The 24,176-nt window shown below is 40.5% G+C and overlaps 2 protein-coding genes across 6 annotated transcripts in view; one reads left to right on the top strand and one right to left on the bottom strand.

Annotated features, from left to right (window-relative positions):
• The first annotated feature begins 1,987 nt into the window (after positions 1–1,987).
• gnb2 (guanine nucleotide binding protein (G protein), beta polypeptide 2) lies at positions 1,988–14,296 on the top strand. Of its 2 annotated transcripts, none has more exons than XM_003456832.5 (10): positions 1,988–2,877; positions 4,579–4,658; positions 4,773–4,811; positions 5,316–5,422; positions 6,417–6,480; positions 6,709–6,871; positions 10,005–10,071; positions 10,177–10,378; positions 11,359–11,575; positions 13,246–14,296. In XM_003456832.5, exons 2-10 carry the CDS (start codon positions 4,602–4,604, stop codon positions 13,350–13,352), a joined length of 1,023 nt encoding a protein of 340 aa, XP_003456880.1. In that variant the 5' UTR covers positions 1,988–2,877; positions 4,579–4,601; the 3' UTR covers positions 13,353–14,296. The 2 variants fall into 2 exon arrangements, with proteins under 2 accessions (XP_003456880.1, XP_005472103.1); XM_005472046.4 differs by having other exon boundaries at positions 1,989–2,877; positions 4,576–4,658.
• Positions 14,297–15,695: 1,399 nt separating this feature from the next.
• Positions 15,696–24,176, bottom strand: part of mink1 (misshapen-like kinase 1) — a 32,276-nt gene continuing 23,795 nt past the window's right edge. For all 4 annotated transcript variants that reach the window (XM_013265107.3, XM_013265106.3, XM_013265108.3 and 1 more), the window contains 10 exons: positions 23,824–23,940; positions 23,446–23,557; positions 23,093–23,242; positions 22,867–23,010; positions 22,140–22,274; positions 21,904–22,004; positions 21,628–21,777; positions 21,393–21,552; positions 21,172–21,311; positions 15,696–20,911 (listed from right to left, as the gene is read on the bottom strand). In XM_013265107.3, coding sequence (XP_013120561.1) covers positions 20,828–20,911; positions 21,172–21,311; positions 21,393–21,552; positions 21,628–21,777; positions 21,904–22,004; positions 22,140–22,274; positions 22,867–23,010; positions 23,093–23,242; positions 23,446–23,557; positions 23,824–23,940 — 1,293 coding nt within the window. In that variant the 3' untranslated portion in view covers positions 15,696–20,827. The remainder of the gene's footprint in view (positions 20,912–21,171; positions 21,312–21,392; positions 21,553–21,627; positions 21,778–21,903; positions 22,005–22,139; positions 22,275–22,866; positions 23,011–23,092; positions 23,243–23,445; positions 23,558–23,823; positions 23,941–24,176) is intronic.

Genomic DNA, 24,176 nt, shown 5'->3' with positions numbered 1-24,176 from the left:
TAACCTAACCCCACTAGCATGTCTTCGCACTGTAGGAGGACTACCTGGAGAGAACAATGCTAACAACGCTGTTGCCATGTTGCCCTATCGGAACAATCTAAACAAATACTCAAATCTCTTTTAAAACTGTCAATTCTGGAAGGTATGAGCATGATTATCAGCTGTAATGCACTCTATATTAGAGTTAGTCTCTTGCTCACCTATAAACTACCCCATCTTACGGCAGTGTTACAGTCTTGCACTGGCTCACTGTGCATTAAAGAAGTAAAAAAAGTAGCACTGTTTGTATTTAAAGTCTTTGATAAATTTTCTGTCCTTACATAAACAGAAATGCATCAGCTATGGCTGTCTTTAAATCTGAGTGGATGAAATACCACTTTGGAAACAGCTGAAATGGAACTGTTGCTGGAGGACAGGTTGCTGTTGTGTTGTTTTATCTAATAATTCAGTTTAATTTCAATTCATTTTTATTTATATAGCACAAATTCAAACCAACAGTCGCCTCGGGGGACTTTATATTTAAGGTAATGACCCTACAGTATTAGAGAGAAACCCCAATAATGACACAGTCCTCTGTGAAGAAGCACTTTGTGACAGTGGGAAGCAAAAACTCCAGGCTCAGAGAGAAGCAGCTAACTGGATGAGTATGATGGGAAAACAGTGTGAACATGTTGACCACGAATTTTAAGGAACCCATTTATTTATTTTTATTTTACTTTTTTTCTTGTAAAGTACTTTGGTTTTGATGATATATAAATACACTTTAATTGCTTACCTACATTATTTTTCAGCATCACAATGATCCCAAAACACACACCAATGCAGTAAATGCATACCTAGAAAGAAAAACACACACTGGCACATATAAGTCATGGACTGGCCTCCCCAGAGTCCAGACCATAACTCCTCCTGAAGACTATTTAGAGAAATTACAAGCTGCCTACACAGTTCAGGCTGTGTTGAAGAATAAAGGTGGTCCTATCAAATATTGACTTTTAAGCTCGTTAGAATTGTACAAACTCTTTTTTTGCCTGATATATTGTATTTGAACATGTTTCAATAAATCTCTGCACCTATTTCCCATTTCCTAGCTAAATATAATGAAACTGGGGATGTCTGAAGATTTTTACACAGAACCATTTGCATTTTTGTTTATAATGGTTTGGCCCTTCCTGACATAATATTGCATTAATATTAATATTGTGTTATTTTAAGTGTAATACTTTCAACATTTGCTTAAGATCTTAAATATTCCAGAAGTAAATTCGAAGTAATACGATTACTTTAACTAAGAAAATCCACACTTAAGCGCTAAAAGCTTTTTGTTACTTCTCTGCAACCTGCATTTCGTTCATTTTATCATTTCTCCGCAAAAAACTTACTCTCAATGAGTTTTATCCACAAAAAGTTCCCTTGTGAGGGTGGATGGTTATAGTCATTCTTGATCCCACTAAGTTGTAATATCATAGATTCATGTTTGTGCATTCATCAGGGGACAAAGGTGAAAAACTGCACACACATCATCCTGCACGGTGAAGGTCAAACATCCAGCTGAAGCAGAAATGCTCATCAGGAAACAGCACGATAAACAGGACATGTTTATCAGAGGAGAGGGGCTTTACGGACACATCCTCAGTTTGGTGCACTCATAGATTTATGGGATAGATCCGAGAACTAATGCAGCTTCCACGCGATTCAGTGATTGTTTAAATCTGCTAAATCTTCTTTCTTTTTTTCAAACATGCATTACAATATCTTCATCTCACTGAAATCGTCTCAATGTCACGTGAAATTAGACTTTTCATATTTTCTGTAAAACGATCATCAATCATATGCTGTAGATTTTTATAAATGTAATCAACCTGTGTCTGGTGAGACGATAACTGTCCATGTGAGCACAGGATCCCCCGAGTAGTGGTCTGCACAGGAAGGAGGAGGCGGGGGACATTGGATTTACGGGTATTTAAAAGATGGGTGTGGTTGACTTCTTCATGCCCGGATTTGAGGATCCTGCAAGCGCTCACCGCGTGATCCGGCACCCTGTTACTGAATGATTATATTCAGGAAAGAAAAGAAAAAAGAAAAAACAGGAACCGTGTGGATACTGCCCAAGCGGCGAGGGCCGCCTCTGGTTACTGTCTGAAAAAGGAAAACACAAAATCTAGCGTGAAGGCTGGAATTCTAAACGCTTCTTCTTCCTTTTTTAAAATTTAAATTAATTAATTTATTGATAATTTCTATTTGATACACTTTCCGGATTTTACTCTGTAATTCACTGCCGACTTGGAGGCGTCTATCCTGATGAAGTATCGGCAGAGGGAGGAGGAAACCAAAGAGAGGAAGGAAACGAGGATAACGTCACGAAGACTCGGAGTAAAACGGACTGAGAATAGTGTTTAATGGACGATCCCTGATGCGGGCCGGGGAAAGAGCTGGGGCCAATTCCGTCTGTTTACGCCGTATTGGACGAAGATGTTTTTGTTAGGTTGTCGTGTGTGAAAAGTGGAAACGATCCGGAGAGGAAACAGCAGCTCGGTAGCAGCAGATATCATCTTGTGTGTGTGTTTTTTCCTCAGGAGCTCCGCTAAAGCAGAGAAATGGAAATGTGTGCAGCCCTCCTCCGGTTGCCTGTTTACTGAAGGGTTTGGAAACAGGCTGATCGTGACACACGGAACTTTTAAAGTGGATCTCCTGTGAACTTGATTTTTAATGACTGAAAAAGACTTGTAGTTAAATCCTCCGCGGGATTTGTCTTTTTTTTCCTTTTTTTTTGAGGGGGGGACGTTGCTTTCAGTTTTTCTTTCTTTCTTTTTTTTTATTTTTCTTTACAGCAGGGGGAGGAAAAAAGGGCAGGAAAATCATCGGGAGAATTAACAGGTAGCCACCCATTATCCAAACGCTGTGACAGCAGATAGGTCAGCCTGTAGTGTGTGTGGCTGGGTGATGGTGTGCGTATGGCATCATTTTGACCAAATACGATTAGCTACATCCGCATTTTTAGGAGCTCGGTGTCTAAAATGAGATTTGATGAAGGCCTTTATGACTGTGCTGATCAATATGTGAGGTGATGTAGCTAGGGTAGGGCCTTTTTTGAATTATGTAAATCTCTCAATCTAGACAGCTAAATAAAAATCTCTCTCGAGTGCATCCTTTGAGACTGGCCTGTACCCGCTTTCTCCTCAGTGCTGACTGTATTTCATTGGGGAGGCTCTTAGGCCATGCGTTCACATCCTCTGCCATCAAACATCCACTCTGGCCGGCATGCAGTGGTTGGAGGCAGATTTTAGCCATGCCATGTTAGAGCAGCTCCACATCAGATGTGCAATCAAAGGGGTGGGGCCAGGCACTCCTGGCATCTTTGCGTTTTTGTTCTACCACATGCTCTCGGAGGTTGGTGGAGTGCCAGAAGTGCTGGGGACACCGAGGACCTGCCTTATTAACCTTTTATAAAGAGCATGGCCTAGCAGCAAGGGTCGTGTCGCTGCTAGGCCATGCATCATCAGTGCGGCAGTGTGATATGTGTGTCCTCACTCTCTGCTACTCTTTACCCACTGACTTCAGCACAAATCTGCGTGTCCTCCAGTTGATGCTCAGAAGCAGCAAAAACATGCATCTGAGCATCTGGCAGGACCCATGGCCTGATATATGATCCCCCTCCCCACACCCCCTTCTCTACCTCCCTCCTCCTCATCCTCCTCTCCTGCAGCATCTATTCTCCTGATTGGCTAAATGAGCAGCTGTGCCAGGAGACTGAGACCCACGATGCACCCCTTTTGGCTTCCATTAGTGCTGTGTGATCCATCTGGTCGCAGGTCCCTCCAGGGAACAGTGGTCTACTGTAGCTAATTGCTCTTCCTTGCACAGTGTAGGCTACTGTATGCATGGTATCTGTGGGGTTTTTATCTTGAATTTGAATAGCTTCACATATGCAAATCTATTGGCCACCTGTTTGGGAGAATATTTGAATGTGCAACTCTTTTCCCGTGAGGAACAGGAAATACTGTAGTGCACGCCGCTGGAAAGCACGACATAGAGATGAACAGTTTTTGTGTACCTGGGTAATTTAGAAAATTAGGGACTCCCCTGTTCTTGAGCGTGAAGTGTTTGTTTAAACACAGTGAGCGGCTCAAATGAAGGATTGCTCTGTCCTGCATTAGTGCAAAGTTGGACTTGTATGAGCATTGCTACCAGGCACCAGATACTGAGCATTCACTCAGTATCTGGTGCCTGATAGCAATGCCGGTTTTTTGATAGCAGCTTAGTCATTGCAGATTATTCTCCTCAGTTAAACCAGGATGGGTGGTTGTACAGCCATAAACAGATTACAAGTTGTATTTTTTTTCCCTCACTGTGGGTTCAGTAAACCTCAGAGATTAAAATTGGGATTTTATTTGATTATTTTATTTCCCCAAATGCAAGTAGCGTTCAATTATTGATGAAAGTAGACCTCTGGATTAGTAGGTTAGGAAGTATAAAAATACGATAATCCCAATAGAACTTAATATGCACTGATATTCATTTCATTTAGATTTATTTGATAATAGAGTGTGATATTTAAAGTCGTACCCCATCCAGCAGGTGACAGCTTGGACAGTTTCAAAATGAGTGAGCTGGAACAGCTTCGTCAGGAGGCCGAGCAGCTTCGGAACCAGATACGAGTGAGTGATGTGTATCTGCTGTGAACACTTTTACCATTGAATAAAATACTGGAAATTTGTTATTTACTAGCGGTGTCCTCTTTTTTTCCTTCCCTGTGACTTCATAACCATTAGGACGCCAGGAAAGCATGTGGAGATTCAACCCTGACACAGGTGAGAGCTACTGAATGTGTAAGATGTATGTCAGTCACCTGGGGATGGGTTAACCTGGCGTCAATATGGACCTCTATACTTAATAACATGATATTGAGCACAGTGGAGAAAGCAAGAAAGCTATTTTTTTAATTGTTTTTGATCAAATGTTACTCTATAGGACAAAAAATCCATCCCTGCTAGACTCAGCATGTCTCCAGGTTTCACCTGCACAGAGGAGTGACCTTTTCTTTTTGTAGCACGATTTAGAAATAATAGATGATGGCCATTTGTTGAACCAGCAGTAGTATAAATCATCAATAATTTCTGAATTTAGTTTTACAGATGCATTATTCATATTGTCATATTTGACATGTGATATTAGATATTTCTGTGCCAGTCTTGTCTTCAGTGTTTGATAGCTACTGTATTGTTACTTTTTAGCAAAACTTTTCTGCCAAACGTTTTATCACACATCCAGTTAACGATCAAAAGGATGCTAACTTACTAACTTCACTAACTTAGATAACTGCTGGTCTGGATCCTGTGGGGCGGATCCAGATGCGGACAAGACGCACCCTCCGTGGCCACCTGGCCAAGATCTATGCCATGCACTGGGGTACAGACTCTAGGTGAGTCTATACTATTTCTAATGCTTTTGATTGCTTCTTGGTTTAATTTTTCTTTGTATACGATAGATTAAAGTTCCACCTAAAATGGTTGAGTGTAATCGGCCATCAAAGCCACGTCAGGTAGCCACTTCCTATCTGTATTAGCTAGAATAGAAAAAGCCAGATATAAATAAATGTTTGGCCTAAACACATCTGCATTTTTCTGTGCATTTAGACTCAATGTGAGTCTCCCCACCTCAGTTGAACCACAGATCCACCTCATATGGGCCACATCTGACCCACAGAAAATTTGCAAGTGGTGTAAATAGGCTTTAGATACCAGGTTATGGCCACATGTGTGCATCCTGGGAATTAATTTCAGTTCATTGACTGTGTGATGGAGCTTTTAGACTACTGCATTACCCAGTTTTCCAAAGGATAAAAAGACGTAAGTCCCATAATAAATAATTCCTGTTTGTAATGCTGTGAAAATATGCTGCACTCTTTGTCTTTCATGATTCAACGAATGCCTCGACAGCTATTGAGTGGATTGTAATGACACATGGGACATACCTGCTCGGGATGAACTGTAGCACATTTGGTGAAGATGTAATGCTTGATTTTCCGCTCGTATGTGCAAATTGCCAGCGCTAATTAGTAAATGTTGAATGAACAAGCCAAGTAGTCATAGTGAGCTTGTTAGCAGGCTCACGTTAGCATTCAGCTCAAAACGGCACTATACAAAAGCGCAAGCATGACATTTTCATTTTAGTTCTGTGAAATCGTTTGCTGACTTCAGGCATTAACCATGAACATTTCTGGCTGAGGCAAACAAAACAACTGATTCTTCACCTTGAACTCACAGAATCATCTCAGGCTACAGGGTTTTGACAGAGCAAAAGCATGTTTCAACAGGTTTGGAGCACAGTGTGATAACAGGACTCAAATGCCAAAATTAAAGAGATCCTGTATTACTCAAAAAGTTTCTGTTTTTTTCCCCCTTTTGTGTCTGCAGGCTTCTGGTTAGTGCCTCTCAAGATGGAAAACTGATTGTCTGGGACAGCTACACAACTAACAAGGTAAAACCAGCAAAAAGACAAACAAAAAACACGGCATGTCTCCAGCTGGAAGACTTGTCTGAACTTGAAATGAAAGTGGACTAACGTCTTCCTCCTGTAGAAGTGCTGCTGACTTTTCATAATGGCTTCTTTCTCAGTGTTACTGTGACTGATTGTAAGAGTCACAGTGGCATCGTCGTGTTAATACCTGCCCATTTTATGCTCTTTAAACTACCTCTCTTTTCTTAGATACACGCCATCCCCCTGCGCTCCTCCTGGGTAATGACCTGTGCGTACGCTCCCTCGGGGAACTACGTGGCCTGCGGAGGCCTCGACAACATTTGCTCCATCTACTGTTTGAAGACACGCGAGGGCAATGTCAGGGTCAGCAGGGAACTACCTGGCCATACAGGTGAGAGAACATGGCGCCCTAAGCTAACTATGTTAAAATCCTCTCATGAGTAAAACTGATGAGATGTTTCAGACGAGTGTACGCCCCTGTGGGAAAGCTCCACTCCCAAACCTCTAAACAATGAAGACTTCATTTACATGGTTAATTAACTGCAGTCTTAATGAGCTGAGATATTAACTCCTGTCTGTGCAACTCTGATTTGTGACACTGTAGATTCTGTATGTTATTACGTTTACACAATCTATACTTTGTTTTAGATGGCTAGTGCCACGAGTAGAAGCAGAACACACATTTAGTACTTGTAGAGTTTTCGATTTCTGTTAAAAAAAATCAAAACATACACTTAATTTTTACACTTTTATTTTTGATTTTATATTTTCAAGAAAAACGTGATGTAGATGATTTATTGAAATGTGCAAACATACATGTAAATACAGTATGTTAGCAAAAACTAGGTTTGCATAATTGTAACGAGCTTGAAAGTCAAAATTTGGTATGACTGCTTTTATTCTTTGGCATATTCTGAACTCTCTTAGGCAGGAAGTCGTCAGGAATAGTAGCTTCTTGAAGAACTTTCCAATGCTCTTCTTTGAATGTTTCTGCCTTTTGTTCCATTTTCTGTCACAATGATCCTTCACTGCTTCAATAATGTTGAGGTCCAGGCTCTGGGGAGGCCGATCCATGACTGACAGTGATCTAAAGATGTGTTTGTTCTACCCAGTTATGTCTTTACTGCATTGACAATGTGTTTGGGGCCACTGTCATGCTGAAAAAGGAAGCATTTGCTAATTGGATAATCAGATGCTTGCCAGAAGGTATTGCATGGTGGATCAAAATCTGGTGGTACTTTTCTGCATTCATAATTTTAATCAACTTTCCCCGACACCACTGGCTGAAATGTCATCCCAAACCATCACAGCCTTCACCATGCTTTACAGATGGTCGTAGATAATCACTGATGTACCTCTCTCTTGAACTCCTTTGGTATTTAACCAAAAGATTTCAAATTTGGATCCATCACTTCATAAGATGTGTTGCCACTGCTTTTCAGTCCACTTCTTGTGTAAAGACCTGTTTGGCATACCTCTTCTTGACAGCCACCCTTCCACTGAGACCATTCAGATGAGGCTTCAGTGAACAGTAGAGGGATTAATGTTATGTGTTGACACAACACTGGTTCATCCCTTGAGTTAGATGCCTTTTTCTTCTTTGAATGATTCATAGGCCAGTGTTACAGGGCAAATAAAAACATTCCTCTGAAAATGGTCAGGTACAGGGACTGGACTGAAAATAAGTAAAAAAGCAGCCAATCTCCAAAAAACCCTCCATATTTTTACTACTTCTAGAGCAGCTTTGCACAATTCACAGTTCAAAATAAGCCTCATTTATCCCAGCACTTCTCAGCTCATCCACTGTCTGAAGCCAAGAATTTTAGCAGCCTTCTTCCTGCTTTAAAGCCAGCTGTCTTCTGATTGGCTGCCTCTTCAGTTTGAACAGCAGGTGGGTGGGGCTGCTGTGCTTAAAGCCAGAACTTTTTCCCTCTTTACTGACATCATACAGAAGACAAGAATAGAAAAAAGTGTCTGAAACAGGGCATTGAGTTTTTTATTTTTTTGAATGTATGTTCATCTTTAATATGAAATGGTATAATTCTATGTTTCTATGTTATGTAATTATATGTATATAACAAAGGAACAGTGAAAAGCATAATAAGTCACAGTTAAAGAATAGACAACAGAGACTGATTGGCTTAAAGAAGGCAGGTAAGAAGGTTACAAGAATCAGCCTGATGATGATGGAAATAATGATGAGTAGAGTTTGACAGTGTGGGAAATCAGGAGTAATAAAAGGAATACAACAGCAGGAATAGCACAGACACCCAGACATACAGGCACCACATGAAAACAGGTCTTTCCTATTGAACCTATGGAAAAGCTTCTTTTTATTGCAGTCGTGGATAGATTATTATGACCACAGATGCAGGATGCAAACATGCCACATGCCCACGTGTTTGCTCATGGAAAGAGTACACTCTGACGTGCGTTTCATGAGCACACATAGCTTGCTCACACACTAATAAAAGGCACCTTAGAACTACACTACATACACAACTTTAAACTTACGGTTTCTTGCACTCATCATTGATATGAAGTTTGAGATTTTCATGAGTTCATTGAACTGTTCTTTTACCAGGTTGGAATTATTTTTTTTTACAGCACATATATTTAATGACTTAAAAATAAGAATTGATTGCAAAACTTTGATTTTATTTTGGTGTTTCTATAATCCAGTATACACAACACCACCTGCTAATATTTGGTTAAATGTCTTTTAGCAAGTTACAACTCAGCCAGATGCTTTTTGTAGCCACCGACAAGCTTCTGGCATAATTCTGTCGGGATATTTTAGCACTCTCCTTGGCAGAATTGGTAAAGTTCATTTAAACTGGAGGTTTTTCCTTCACTCTTAATTGATCTGTTATTGCATATTTTTCACGTTTGTACGGGATATTGTATTTGTTTTAAATGTTATGTACTTATGTGGTACATGTATTTTTTTTACTTTTGTTGCCATGATGACACGGCTCTCTTGGAAATTAGATTTTTAATTTCAATTAGATTTTTACCTGGATGAATAAAGGACTAATAAAAAAAAATAACATAGTCCACAAAGGTTTAGATCGAGGTTTTGGGAAGGCCAAGACTCCAATATTTTAAAAATAATAATTTAATACCTATACTATAAGTAAGGTCAAAGGTCTCCAATGGCTCCAAAATCCTGGTCATCTGCCCACTTTGCTGATGCGGTAATCCATCTATCATTGCAGCTTCAAAGAAATGTAAAAAATGATCCCAAAAAGATGCTTGAAAAAGAAGGCTTTAAAGTAGTAATCATGTAAAATATGTCAACAAAATAGATCATAAAATATCATGCGCAGCAGCTAAACGAACGAGTAGGTTTAGTGGAGCAGAGACAACATGTAGCTCTGTATGTACACTCACAATAACTTTATAGTCATATTTACTTGTTACATTCTTCTCATGTACAGTAGTAATGTAATGTAAAATGCGTCATCTCTGACATGAAAGTGTCACTGACATCATCGGCGTGTTTGTGCGTTCCGTTCTCTCAGGTTACCTGTCATGTTGCCGTTTCATTGATGACAATCAAATCATCACGAGCTCAGGAGACACCACATGGTGAGTCACACAGATCAACACACACATGTGCAGCCTAAGCATCATTTTCCTGCTTTCCAATGACTAACCCTGTGCTTTTTTTTTTTTGTTGCTTTTTTTGCCCAGTGCACTGTGGGATATTGAGACGAGTCAGCAGACCACAGTGTTCTCGGGCCACACCGGTGATGTCATGAGTCTGTCCCTTTCGCCCGACCAGCGCACCTTCGTGTCGGGAGCCTGCGACGCTTCAATCAAACTGTGGGACATCAGGGACAGCATGTGCCGGCAGACCTTCACGGGCCACGAATCGGACATCAACGCTGTCTGTGTGAGTGTCCTCAGGGACCGGGCGCCCTTGTAGGCCCAAGTGCTTTTATTCTTCTTAAAATTGCGGATTATATATTTTACAAGTGCAGTTTAGAGCTCTTGTTTCGGAGTGCTCTGGCCGTGGAGTTTTATAAAGCTGCATCACAGCATGAGTTTGACTGATGTGGACGGGCAGAGGAGACCTAATGAAAGATGAAAGATGCTTTCGAGTTGCATTGTGGGAAATGTAGTATTGGAAGGTCGCTCAAAAGCAGCGTCTCAAAATGCAGTTTAGAGTTTTAAAAGACAGCAGGACTTTTATTTCAATTTACTACATTCAAAATCAGGGGTTAAGGTGTGAGGCGAGAGCATGAGCAACCCCTACAACACACACAAGGTCAGCAGGAGCATAACATGTAGGTTTTTTTTAGCTTAACCCACATCATGGATTAAAGAATGGATGGAGTTAGTATGCTTCAGACACCATTTTAGACGTTTATTCTCAGACACATCATGAGTTTCTGAATTCCTGGCACTGTTATAAACTAATCTGTGGCCTTAAGTGGCACTCTGGCGCTCCTGCGTACTGTCTAACACGTCATCAGCAGCATCAGCTCCAGGATTTGTCTTGGTGACGTCACACTCTGTCTCCAGCCACCAGCTTTGGGAGGGATTTAAATGGGAAGCGCGCTGCAGGATTAACAAGATTATCAATTAACACCATATCTGAACATCCTGATCATCTCAGGAGACGATCTCCAGTTGGGAGTCTGGGTTGATGGCACAGGCCATCTGACAGTGTGGCAGGTGGACAGATTCGGTATTAAAGCCTGGTGATGATCTCTGCCACTGATCACATCCAGTTGTCTGTATTAAGGAATTTAGGAAAGGCAGGAACTCTCTATAGCAGCTTATGTTGTAACTATATTTATTTATTTGTTTATAATTAAAATTATAAATAAATAATAAATAAAAGAGTCATCCTCACTTTCTCCTCCCCAGTTCTTTCCCAATGGCAGCGCCTTCGCCACAGGCTCTGACGATGCCACCTGCAGGCTGTTTGACCTCCGCGCAGACCAGGAGCTAGGCCTCTACTGCCATGACAACATCATCTGTGGCATCACCTCTGTGGCTTTCTCCCGCTCCGGGCGCTTGCTGCTGGCTGGTTATGACGACTTCAACTGCAACATATGGGATGCCATGAAAGGAGACAGAGCAGGTGGGTGGAGCAAGAGAACAGAGAAAAGGGAAGGTTCATCTTCAAGCTAAGGTGAAGATGAAGTGATTATCTATCAGTTACACCACACGTGTTTTTGTAGTATTCTTTCTTTTGATTTTTCACCGCTAAAATAAAAGCTTAGTTTAGTGATTAATTTTTGCACTGCAGAGGGATGATTGTATGTAGGTGAGGAGTTTTCTGATACCTGGAAACAACAAATAGGTTCATACAATGTTCAGTTTAAATGAGAGGGGCGCTTGGTGTACAAGTACTGCTGATAACAATGATTTCAAATACAGAAATAACAAATTGGTTGTAATTTTTATTTTTTCTGGTTAGAGCCTCTTTCCACCAAACTCCTATCTGAGCTTCAGCTGTAAGAGTTCAATCAAAAACATAGAAAACACAATCTGAATAAAAAATGTAGTGCGACTAAAATTGCCTCTAAACTGAGTTGTCGTTGCAAAAAATATAATTCTTTATTTGTGTTTTGGGGTTTTTTTTTTTAGAGGAAATTAAGCTGCATGCCATGTATCAAGACCAAGGTTATTATAGCTAACTAAAATTCAACTAAAACTAGATTTAAAAAACATTACTGGTTTTACCTCTGACATATGTCCTCCCTACAATAGTAATTAAAAAGTCTCAAATTTACCACTGTTTAGGACCCTAAAACAAAAAGAACTAAACTAAAACGAAACATTTTCAAACAATGAAACCAAACACAAAATTCCCCCCAGGAAACTAACAAACTAAACTAAAAAACAAAAACTCAAAATGAAATAACAATAAAAACTAATTCTAAAATGCCAAACTGTAATAACTCTGGTCACGACTTTTTATTTTTGCATGCGTCTATGGAAACAATCACTATTTTACTTCTCATTTTTCTCTGTTGCCAGGTCAGCAACTAAAGTATTTTATACAAGATGTGTCATGTGTACTACTGTGTACTGCTAATCAAAACACATTTAAGAAGATCAAAAGCAGAGAATAACCTTAAATCGTTTAAATAAGTGAAAATTATGCCTTTTTCACAGATTCAGAAATGGCTAAACTTACAACTTAAGTTCAGCTTTGAAAATTAATAGAAAAAAGTCCTTCAGAAGCCCTTTTATCTGTATCACTACAAAGTCAAGGCATTATTAGGACAGTACTGTACCACAGGAAGTATAATTATTTACTCCAGGATGTGGCGTTATATATTGCAGGAAGCAGATCTAGAGTGTATACTGCACACATGCTGGTGGGTCAGTTGTTCATCCTACCACAAAAACAAAAAGATATGAAAGCATAAAAAGAATTGACAGTAACTTCAATGATGGAAGAGCAGCACAGTCTGCCTTAAGCACAGTCATTACAGTAGTGGGAATTTTAGTACAAGTGTTGGGACAAACTTTCCAAACAATGATTTGTTTCCATTGTAGAAAGAACATCGTGAGTCTGTTTGGCCGCTGATTGCATCAAAACTAAATAAATAAAAATGAGGTCACATTTAGATTTTAAAGATTCCTTTTGAAAAACAAAATCTTTATGTCTGCACACTTAAGAAACGGGGATACAAACCGTAGCATCGATCTTAAGTTAACAGTATGCTCACTGTTTGATTTTTGAAGAAGTGCATTGCACAATGACAAGTTGGCTTTTGTTTTTTTTCGGCCCTCCCGCAGGAGTCCTGGCAGGCCATGACAATCGCGTGAGCTGTCTGGGCGTGACGGATGACGGCATGGCGGTGTGCACCGGGTCCTGGGACAGCTTCCTCAAGATCTGGAACTGAGCCATGCACATAAACAGCGACCCACACGTCCAACAGACACCGCTCTTATCTTGGGACACAGTTTGCACCCTGTACTCTCACTGTATGTAAGATTCCACAGACGAACCGCAACATTATACTGTACATAATATATATGACTTAGATATGAGCTTACACACACACACACACACACACACACACACACACAGACATATATGTATTGTATGCAGGACAAGATAACAAGACCTAAACACATGCCCACACTACCTACCGCCGATTAAAGTGCACAGCAGCAAGGCCACAGTGCAACACACACATGCACATAACAGGTCAAAATATGACCAAATACAGCCGAATATTCAGCTGTTCAGCCGAAAACACAAATCCCATCAACACTATCTGACGCACTCATTCTCACACATGCTTATCATGAGACATACTGCTTCTCGCGTTAAGCAGTGGAGCGAATGTTACCCGATATTTTCGTCTTATGACTTTGCCCGAAATACACTTCAGACTCATTTTTCTTTGTTGTTTCGGTCTCTTTACCATACGTATCTCAGCAGTGGTGGCGTGAAGGCGGAACCACCTGAGTCCATTTACATAAAGAAAGTAAGAAAAAAATTGACCGATGAACAGTTGATTGAGCTGAATGAAGATACCAACTCTGATGTTCATCCGTTTCACATCGTCACACAGTCACCGTCTTCACCCAGTTTTTTTTTTTCTTCAATTTTACACACTTATTTTATTCCTGTTCTCCCTGTGTGCCTCAAATACACTTATTAACAGAGGATACTGAGACAGTTAAATGAATCCAAAACAACCTGAGATTAAGAGAAGTTGAGAAGGAAAAGCACGTCTTACTGAGTAGGAGCCAACAATCAAACTTTGACTTCGTCAATGTATTATCTGGACATTACTATAATTGTACATATTATTAATAAATAACTGCCTCTCCTGCCTTTTATTGTGTTTTTCTTTTAAAGTACTGTTTCTAAAACTGTGACGCTTTTAAATGAGTAGTAAATGCATATTGTGAGGTATTCTCATTATGCAACCTCAGGTTTTTACTTACAGAGCACCCATGATTTGAAAGTAGCACCGATATAGACATACATGGGTTATTGGAATATACAGTCCCCTCCCTCTTTATTAGATATATTAGGTAAAACAAATATCTAATCAGCCAATCATATGGCAGGAACTCATTTAGGTATGGTCAAGATTCGAAATAAGTCCCCTGGTGTGACGAGTCTTGATTTCTGCTGCGACATTCAGATAGTCGGGTCGGAATTTAGTCCTATCAAATAACAAAACCATGGATACATCCTTTCAGGCTGCTGCTGGTGGTGTAATGGTGTGGGGGAGAGTTTCCTGGCACAGTTGGACCCCTTAATAAAAACCAAGCATCATTTAAACACCACAGCCTACCTGAGTATTGTTGCAGACCGTGTCCGTCCCTTTATGATGACAGTGTATAATCTTCTAATGCCTGCATCCAGCAGGATGACAGACCCATGTCACAAAGCTCAAATCATCACGCACATGAAAATAAGTTCACTGGATGCAAACGGCCTCCACAGTCACCAGATCTCAGTCCAACAGAGCACCGTGGGGATGTGGTGAAACGGAGATTCACATCATGGACAAATCTACAGCAGCTGTGTGACGCTATCATGTCAGTAAGAACCAAAATCTGTTTCCTGCATCTTGTGGAATCTATGCCAAGAAGTAAAGTAGCTTTGAAGGCAAAAAGTGAGGTGTAGCTAATAGCGTGGTCAGTAAGTGTAGTGTTAAAAGTCAAAGCTGGCACACAGCAAACTTGGTTATTTGCTTAATTAGACATATGTGGCAGCAACCTGAACCTTCAGTCTCCAAAGAAATTTTATGTTGAATGCCGATGCACGTCATATCTTTTCCACTAACTCCTTGTTAACAGACTTTAGGTAGAAACAGTGAATTACATGTCTGGCGGATGTTTTTGTCTTTAGACACCGGGGGGTGCTGCAGCTCATTCTGCATCTCTGACTCAGAAAATGAGGACTGTGCACCAAAAACAAATCTTGAAGAAAATTTGTTAAATTTATTTACAAGTTAGGCTATGAAGACTGAGTACTGCCTTTTGTTAAGTGGACCCTTCACAGTTGCTTCATAGTAACAAAGGAGGAGTGACAGGAACATGAAGTCCAGGCAGACTTTCAGCACCATGATGTGGCTGAACACTGAAGTACATCTCACTCTGTTCACTGCTGTTGTGTTATACGAAACCGATGTCAACTGCAGCCCTCGCTGCGATAATAATATAATTCACTAATGGGCATTTGTTGCGGTGCAAAGAAAAACAATTCAAACAGACTCAAATGCGATCAAGGTATTTTATTTTTCAAACAATCTGTATTAAGACATGAATTCATTCAACACAATCTTGAAAGTTTAAAGTTTAGTCTATGAAATACAATCTGGAGTTAATCTCTCACAAGGAACACAGACGCGCGCGCACACTAAAACACTGCAAAGATGTCTTTCTAAAAAACAAACCAAAAAGTTATTGAAAAAGAACAGGAGATATTGTGTTTCTGTCCAAAGAGCCACGTCGATGTAGAGCTCCCCATGTTTTGGCCTCACTCCCCAACTACAGCTGCTAATCCAGTCACACGGGATTGATTAGAAATATAAGTTATAAGAGAAGAGTGCATCATGAGATGATTATCTATCAGCCATTTATCGATACGTAAGAGTTCATAAAGGCAGTTTTTGGATTACATCAAGCGTCCCAGCATGTGATTGTGTTAAACCGACATTTTTTTTTGTGTATGTGTGATTACAAACAAAAGCGAAAGCACAGAATGACACACAAACCAGCCTATGTTAAGTCTGCCGAAGGCCACTGGAGAATCACGACCTGCAAGTCACACTCGCATGGACAATTTTGAAACTCTTCAAACGCTTGTATTGCTTTAAATTAAAAAAGGAAGAAAGAAAGAAGGACAATCCTCCACACCTACACCTCAAGAGTCAAATCACACAAATTCAGCGGTCAAATCTGTCCAAGCTTACGGCCAGACTGACGCAAATCTTCCCAGGAAACTAATGAGCTGTGAGGTTCAGGTCTTTTAATGGCCGTTGGCACAAAATGAAATAGCACTTTCACATCTTAAGGTGCATTTAGGGAAATCAACAACCATAACCACTCCTCCGTCTTCCAGACCGCAACACCATTAGAATTTCTGCTGCACGAAATGAGGCAACAAGCTGAGTGTTTGGGAGTGACGCTCTCGGTCGGGTTGGCGACAAACGTTTGTCAAAAGGCTTTCATGGTTAATAATTTAGCTGCAGTGCTCTCCAGAAAACCTGCCAGCACAAACCATGCAGTTAAAATGACGAGAGTTAAGTGTGATGCTATGGCTTTTTGCTTTTGTTTACATGGAAGTGATCATTTTTTTTGTATGCAGGATATTTCATGTGACTGCGAATGGAGTACATTATGGAAGTTATATGTTTAAAAGAGGGGAAACGCACTGATTTCACACATCAAAGCTTTGCACACACTCAAGCTTGAGCTCTCCTACAATTCGGATGATTTTCATCTTTTTCATAAGGTGTCCGTCATGCTATACGTGTGAAGTAGGCAGATTCATGTTTGACACTTCAGAATTAATAGAGATCTTTTTATTTCCAGGCATGCATCCACCATCCTGTACACTGAGGTTCCCACAATCACACACTGCAATTTCAGTTAAAGATTCAGGTGTGCAAAAATGTTGTCTCATGCAAGAATTTTTGTTGGCCTTCAGCCCCGAGCAGCGCGACCCGACATCACACGAAGCACCTACTGACACCAAAAACAGACTCTGACGTGTAAAATCAGTGGAATTACTTTTTATACTTTATGAAAACTAAAGATTATTGGCTCGTTTGTGGTGTGTGAAGAGCCGATGACCCCACACCACAGACTATTGGGCTCCTAACATCAGTGTAGTTCAGTCTTCATGATCACTGCGATCATCTCCTGAGAATATTATCAGCCTGTCATCCCCCTGTAGGCCATTTACACCAGAGGGCAGATCCATCAACAGGCTGCGAGTCACCTCAAGTGTCTGTATCCCAGCCACATCCGACTCCCCTGCTAACAACAGACATGTATGTTTCTGTCTGGATAGATTTTCAAGACTGTCCACATACACACACAGTTGTCTCCTGCTTGGCTATAACAACTCCTAATTACACCCGGACTAGTTTAACAAATGACAGAATGAAAGAGGGGAATATTTGGGGGAGGGGGGCAAATAAAATATCCCATCTCTCCGTTAGACTCGGGTATAGCTTTGATCTCTCGGCCTTAAAATACATTGTGCTTAGATTAATAGAGCGGTACACACTTTCATATAAATACAAATCTGTCTTATAGATGTACATTCACTTTTTATTTCTCAATATAGACTCATTTACATATTTTATAAAATAGGCTTCTCAGAATAAGTCACGCTACTCTCCCCACTACAACATTACACAATCAACATGTTAAAGAAGCGCTTAGATCACCTGTGCAGAATGAACCTACATTTTTAGGAGCAGACATCACTCACACACATACACACACATACACACACAGTTTAACTTGATGTGTGCACATTAAGTTTTGTTTTGTTCCTCTACATACTCATGGCTTTACTCTATGCTGGCTCCTGCTGTGAGTAGATCCTCAACATGTTACACTGGATTAACTGGACATATATTAACTTATCTGTTATTGCAATTCTCTCAATAGATTCTTGTCTGCTGATTATTTGAAGTTAGAATATATGTTGCCCAAAAAATAAAACAGAAAGAAAGAAGGAACAAAGAAAAGAGAAAAAGCATTTCAAGTCCATTTAAGAGATAATATGGATTTTACTTAAGTGCACTTAACTGGCACAGGACATTAATCTTGACGGGGGAGCAAATATAATTGTGCCTCTTCTTCATGTGATTTCAGTAAAGAGATTTTTGGGGGTGGGAGCGAGGGGGCGGGCATACAGGGTTGGGGAGCGGGCTCACAACCCTTCCAAAAAGCATCTCACCTTCCCGAGTCCAAGGCACTGCTTTAACTGTAAACATGGCAGATTGATAAAAAATAAGGATTTGATCATAAAAAGCACGAGTGCCAGAGCTCCTGGACGATTGTAGTTGTAGACGTTTGAAAAGTAGGTCATGGCACATAAAAGATACTTAGGAATAAAAACACATTCGCTTAAGGGGAAAACAACTTTGATACAGTACTATATAATCTATTTCAATGGCTTACATGCACATCAAAGTATCTGCGCGAGATATACTTATAAATTTATGTTTGCTGAAGGTGCTTTCCATCCCCATTTATCGCAACCTCTCAGAAAATTAACCACCTATTTATAGAACTTTCGATTAAACGCTCTGTCCTGAATGTACACTGCAGTCTTGATAGCTTTCTTCGTTTTTTAATGAATAAAATATATCTCCTTAGCTTAAAGAGCAGGCTTTAACCTTCCTACAGATCACTGGCTAAGATTCAGTTTATGATTCTTATAATATTTACATAATAGCTCTGATGTATAAGTTGTTGAAAAAACAGGACATTTTCACGGCAACCACGCTAAACGTCCACCTCTGGCAGTGCAGTGAACCAAGTGACTCACTGAACAAAAAGCTCCATTCATCAAGCCTCTTCCTGATAAGGCTGCCTCATGCTTGTACCGTAGTGTTTGGTGTAGAGGAACAACCAACCTCTCGCTTCAGCAGCTTCCTGAAGTCTAAATCCCCTTAAAAATTCCTGTGCGCTATTAACAAAATCTAATCTATGCAAAGGAAACAGAGAATCATACCATAACACCACTAGCTCACATTTTGGATTGGTATATTGAAAGCAAAATATCGGTTAGTGATCTGTAGGAATAGTTTCTTGGTCAGCATCCATAAGCTCCTCTTTCCCTTTGGCCTTGCTTCAAACCTCTGCTGCAAAATATATACGGTGAACTTTGGCAGAATGTACAGATATAAAATATATTAAGTCTCGTGAGTTTCAGCTGTGCTCTCCAAAGTGCCTGATGAGATGGAGCCCTCTGTGATACAGCAGAGTCCCCGTTAATCAAATCTTTCTACTGGCCCAGGACAAATATGACTTCTATCACACACAGAGGGCTGTTCTACCGCAATTGCCTGGACAAACACTTCTCACGAAAAAAAATCCACACTAACAAAATAGTCTAAGAACTAAAATATAATACAGTAGAGTAGATCAGAGTGGTAGGAAGGTGGCAAACCCTCCTCCCGTGTCTCACTAACATCCTCCTCCTCCTGACAAATCTCCCGTCCCCTCTCTCTCCCCTTCAGAGTTGCCGTCATACTCCAACACTGCTAGCCAAATATATGAACTCCCCTGCTCAAAACACTCCACGAGAATAGTATATATTGCAATATAATGGCAACGTAATTACAGTAAAATTAAAAATACCAGTAGGCTAATACCAATACAGAATCACTACATATAAATATCAAATTTGTGTAGTTTTGAAAATCTATGGAAACAAAAAAGTTTAGATACAAGCCTGATGAGACATACAATTGATGGTTTCGCCTAAACTACAAAAAGGCAAAGCAGGAAGTTTTCACTGTACTCCTTCTGAGTACCGTATAGTATGGAGACTTCTGATTGATCATTCAAAGTGAATTTATTCTGTTATTGAAGGATTTTAGGTTTACTTGCCAGTGATTAAGAACTGAACCATAATTTGGTTTAGTCAGAGAAACAAAGTAAGAGTTCTTCTAACTGTCTACTGTAGATTTTAAAAAAAGAAGAAGAAAAAAAAATTTAAACAAGCTACTTCGCCGGACTTTGTCCCTTTGTAATATGTTTGTAATAATTCTTTGAGCCTCCCTGAATCTGTAGAAGCCTCAAAATAACCGGGGGCCACGAGCCGTTGCAAGTGTTTATCGTCTCACGTCGGCTATGCAAGAGGCCTGCAAATGATTCGGATCCAAGTCTAAGGTGCTATCTATTTACAGCTTCATTTTGATATATACTATTAGTAAATAATGCCTTCCTCAAAAGTACTGGAGAACCATCAAGGAATGTTAACATACTTCACAATTAGGAACTAAATATTTACGACTGAACACGGGTCCACAAAGAAAAGGAAATCAAGACAAGAATATATACAGTACAAATTAATAGATGGTATCAACATATGAAGCTCATCGGCTGTTTTTCACGGTATCCTCGAGGGAGAATGTTTTCAGGGGGTCACGGTTGAAACTGCATCTTAAGGAGTGTAAGTTGGAATGGATTTTAAGATTGTTTTTGTATGTATGTGTGTGTGTGTGGTGTGTGTGCTATGTGTGTGTGTGCGCGCCTCTTTGGACTATGAGTGCTTGAGTGTGTGCTTGCTGGAGAGAAAAGAGAGTGATGTTCACATTTGGTGCATGCGTTAGCGCAAATTTCGGATGCACTTCCTTCTTCGATCCCTGCTGGGGTCCTTTCACCAGTTCATGATGCAGTTTCTGTTCAACGTCATGAAGTACACCTGGCTGCTGCCTCCAGACCGCACTGATGCGAAAAACACCTGAGGATAGACACAATCGAGATGCATGTTATTCCTTTTAAAGATGTTACCATCAAGCTGCACCGATTCACATATAAATAGCTCTTTGTGTATCTCATGAGCTTTGGGGTTCTGGTGAAGAGATTACTTTCTTTCAGGGTAGCTGCACACCTCTGCAATCAGTGGCTAAGCTAAGCTAATCAGCTGCAGGCTCTGTGTTTATACTTTGCATGCAGACACAAAAGGCAGAGTTGGCCTTCTACAAGTGTTTCTATGTTTACCTTGTCATTTCTCTCGCAAAGGAACTTCAGCCGCTGAGCTCTTTTGTGCATAAAAACACCGTCCAAGTGGCCAGTCTCCACAGAGCGGATCTCAATGGCCTTTTCTCCCCAACCCATGATCTGGTTTGAGCAGATATGAGCTGTAGAGCACAGTGTAAGGTTAGGACCGGATTAACCAGTTACGGTCTTTACAATTCAGTGCTGCTTGGTTTGACCCGTACCAACAGATGTAGGCATCTCGCCCCACTGCAGGACAACGTCCTTTATTATGCGCCCATATGTGTTGACGTAGACGCCCTCGTCCTCGTAGCACAGCAGCATCTCCATGCCGTCTGAGCTGGGCAGGAACACGATTGCGTGTGGTGTCACTTGGCTCTGGATCTGTTTGAGATAGAAACCCGGAGGGATGAGCTACTGTCTGCTTTATATATTACAAATCGTTGCCATAAAACTTACGTGAACGGGAATATAAATATCATAGTTGTTTCCAGAGTCCACATCGATGGCGTGGAAGCCAGCGCAAGATCCATAGATGACCTTCAACCTCTGGCCTTCCTCCACTGTCAAGTCGACCAAGACAGGCCTGTGTGGCAAATCTGAAAAAGACTGGTTTAAAGGGGTGGAGGGTGATAGGACGCAGAAAGAGAGAATGAGAAGATAATCAACTTGAAGCCGCTTCTGGTTGACTGCCCTTGCATAACTAATCCAGCTCATACGAAAGGGGAGACTTACCTTGAAGGCCATGAATTTGTGATAAGGTTTGGGCGCCCAAGCATAAACTTCCACCGCATTCTTCAAAGCAATCACCAGGAACTTTATCCTCTCGTATTTCACTAGACAGAACAAGCACAAGGCCATCTGACATCAGACACTTGTAATTAATAATTTACTGTGCCAAATGCATTCATCACCAATTTCTCGGGAGTTTAATAAACACCAGGGATAAAAAGCCATCATCTGTCACTCACCCACTTTGTAGTGTACACAGCCCTCCATCTCTCCCACTGTGGTCCAACCCTGCTTCTTTTCTACCTCAGGATCATTGTGGAGGATCTTATTCCTCAGCCATGCCAGGTAGTAGACACGCACTTTGTTTTTCTTGCCTTAATAGATGCACAAAGAGAAAGATCAATTATAAATCTGACTACATTATAGTAATTATTTAAGTGCATTTATATAATGTGGTTACATTATTTTTTATCCTGCAATTAAAGGTCGGGAAATGGCAAAAATGGATTTCATATGAAAATATTATTTTTTTCCCCATGATATTACCGTCCAACTTAAATGTCCCTTTCCTGCTGTACATACTAATCCCTCTAGAAGGGATGATGGAAGCGAAGGTATGATTTTTAATTGCGACACTAATGGCACAATTATAAATGCACATGTTTTTCAGCCACAGCAACACAGTCTTCTCTCAATCTACTTGCCTTTTTTGACTTTGGCCTCACAGAAATGAAATTAAAGTTGAAGGTCATTGTTTTTGACACAGCAGAGGGGATTCACAACATATGACACAGCTGTCAGTACAGTGAGTGAATAAAAAAGCAGCGAGAGACAGCTTTGTAGGGGATAACAGCCACCTTTTGTTATTATTTTTCAAATGTAGAAAGAGGCTTGCTTATCATCTCACGACCAAAGGACAGACAAACTTAACCAGCTGCAGCAACAGCAGTGGGCAGCAGTTGTGACCTGATATGGTGATGAGCAGGTTGAGGCCCTCCAGGACGTCCATCTGCTGGAACCTGCGTGAGTTGATGAGGGGGTACACCTTGCCCTGACCACTACGATCCAGTAGCTTCAAACCATTCTCCGTGCCTACCAAAAGGTTCACACCTAAAGACACACCACACAAACAATTCAGTAAGGGTGTTTGCATTTTGCATTGATATTTTTTCATTAATAAATCGGTTCTTACCCCAAAGTGCAGCACACAGGATCTCAGAGTTGAACCTCTTCTTATACTTGCGAATCTCTGGTGTGTCATTAGGAGGGCGTGTGTTGGTGGGATTGACATTCACCATGGATCCTTTCCTCACTTCCATCTTCAGCTGATCAAACCTGGAGCCTACACATAGAAGCAGCAATGGGAATGGCTTATTTGAAGAGGGAAAACACAAACCAGTACAAAATACATATATACTAATGTTTCAATAATCCTATTTTAAATCAACATTACATCCATTATCAAGTCATCAGACTTATTTTTGTACATAAAGGAAAAGTATTCTAATGCAAAAACAAGGTTAAGGTAGTGAATATTTCACTCACCACTGACAGATATGTTATCGCCTGTACCTCCTGGTGACTGGTACATTCCCAGATCCACAAAGGTAGTGAAAGAGGATTTGCCAGATGCCTTAACCAAACCTCTGGACTGATACTGGGAGAACAGGATGTGTGTGTTAGTTGTATATTCTTGTTTAAGTCTACATTTCTTCTGAAAATGTATTTTTCTTCCATCTCCAAGTGTTTTAAGTCCTTATGTGGCATCAAAACAGCTTTAAGAGCTGCACTACTGGTAATTGTAAATGCATTCAGTTATGGGTGAACTTCGTGACTGATCTGATGGTAAATGTGGAACACATCGGGAGGGAGGGGGGGGAGGAGGAATTTAGGGCTGATATACTTAGCATCAGTAACACTTACATCGTAAACAGAGTCCTTCCCAGGAGAGGAGTGAGTGGCTGAGTCAGTGGGGGAGTGAGAGGGCTGCACCACATCTGGCAAGTTAGTGTATCCGTTATGGCTGCGCTTCTCTGGGGTCTTTCAGATGAAATAAAAACAAACACACAGAATTATTAAATATTACATAATGATATGACAGACTCAGATTAGGATAATCTGCTGCACCAATTACTCAGAAACATTTAGCACATAAACAGTGACTCTGACTTTGAAAAGTTACTTTAAATGTTTAACACTGTAACGATCAGTAATGGACCTTGTGCAGTTTTCTGTCTCCATTATCTGAACGACCCCAAAATCATTATCTGACTTGT

This window comes from Oreochromis niloticus, linkage group LG10, assembly GCF_001858045.2.
Source record: "Oreochromis niloticus isolate F11D_XX linkage group LG10, O_niloticus_UMD_NMBU, whole genome shotgun sequence".
In the NCBI taxonomy this organism is placed as follows: domain Eukaryota; kingdom Metazoa; phylum Chordata; class Actinopteri; order Cichliformes; family Cichlidae; genus Oreochromis; species Oreochromis niloticus.
This window is presented reverse-complemented; position numbering and strand designations above follow the sequence as displayed.

Bases quoted from the DNA above. Each gene is read 5' to 3' on its own strand.
- gnb2 (XM_003456832.5), top strand. From the start codon at position 4,602: ATGAGTGAGCTGGAACAGCTTCGTCAGGAGGCCGAGCAGCTTCGGAAC. The intron at 4,812-5,315 runs GTGAGAGCTACT...TCACTAACTTAG, and splicing joins GAGATTCAACCCTGACACAG to ATAACTGCTGGTCTGGATCC. The intron at 5,423-6,416 runs GTGAGTCTATAC...TTGTGTCTGCAG, and splicing joins CACTGGGGTACAGACTCTAG to GCTTCTGGTTAGTGCCTCTC.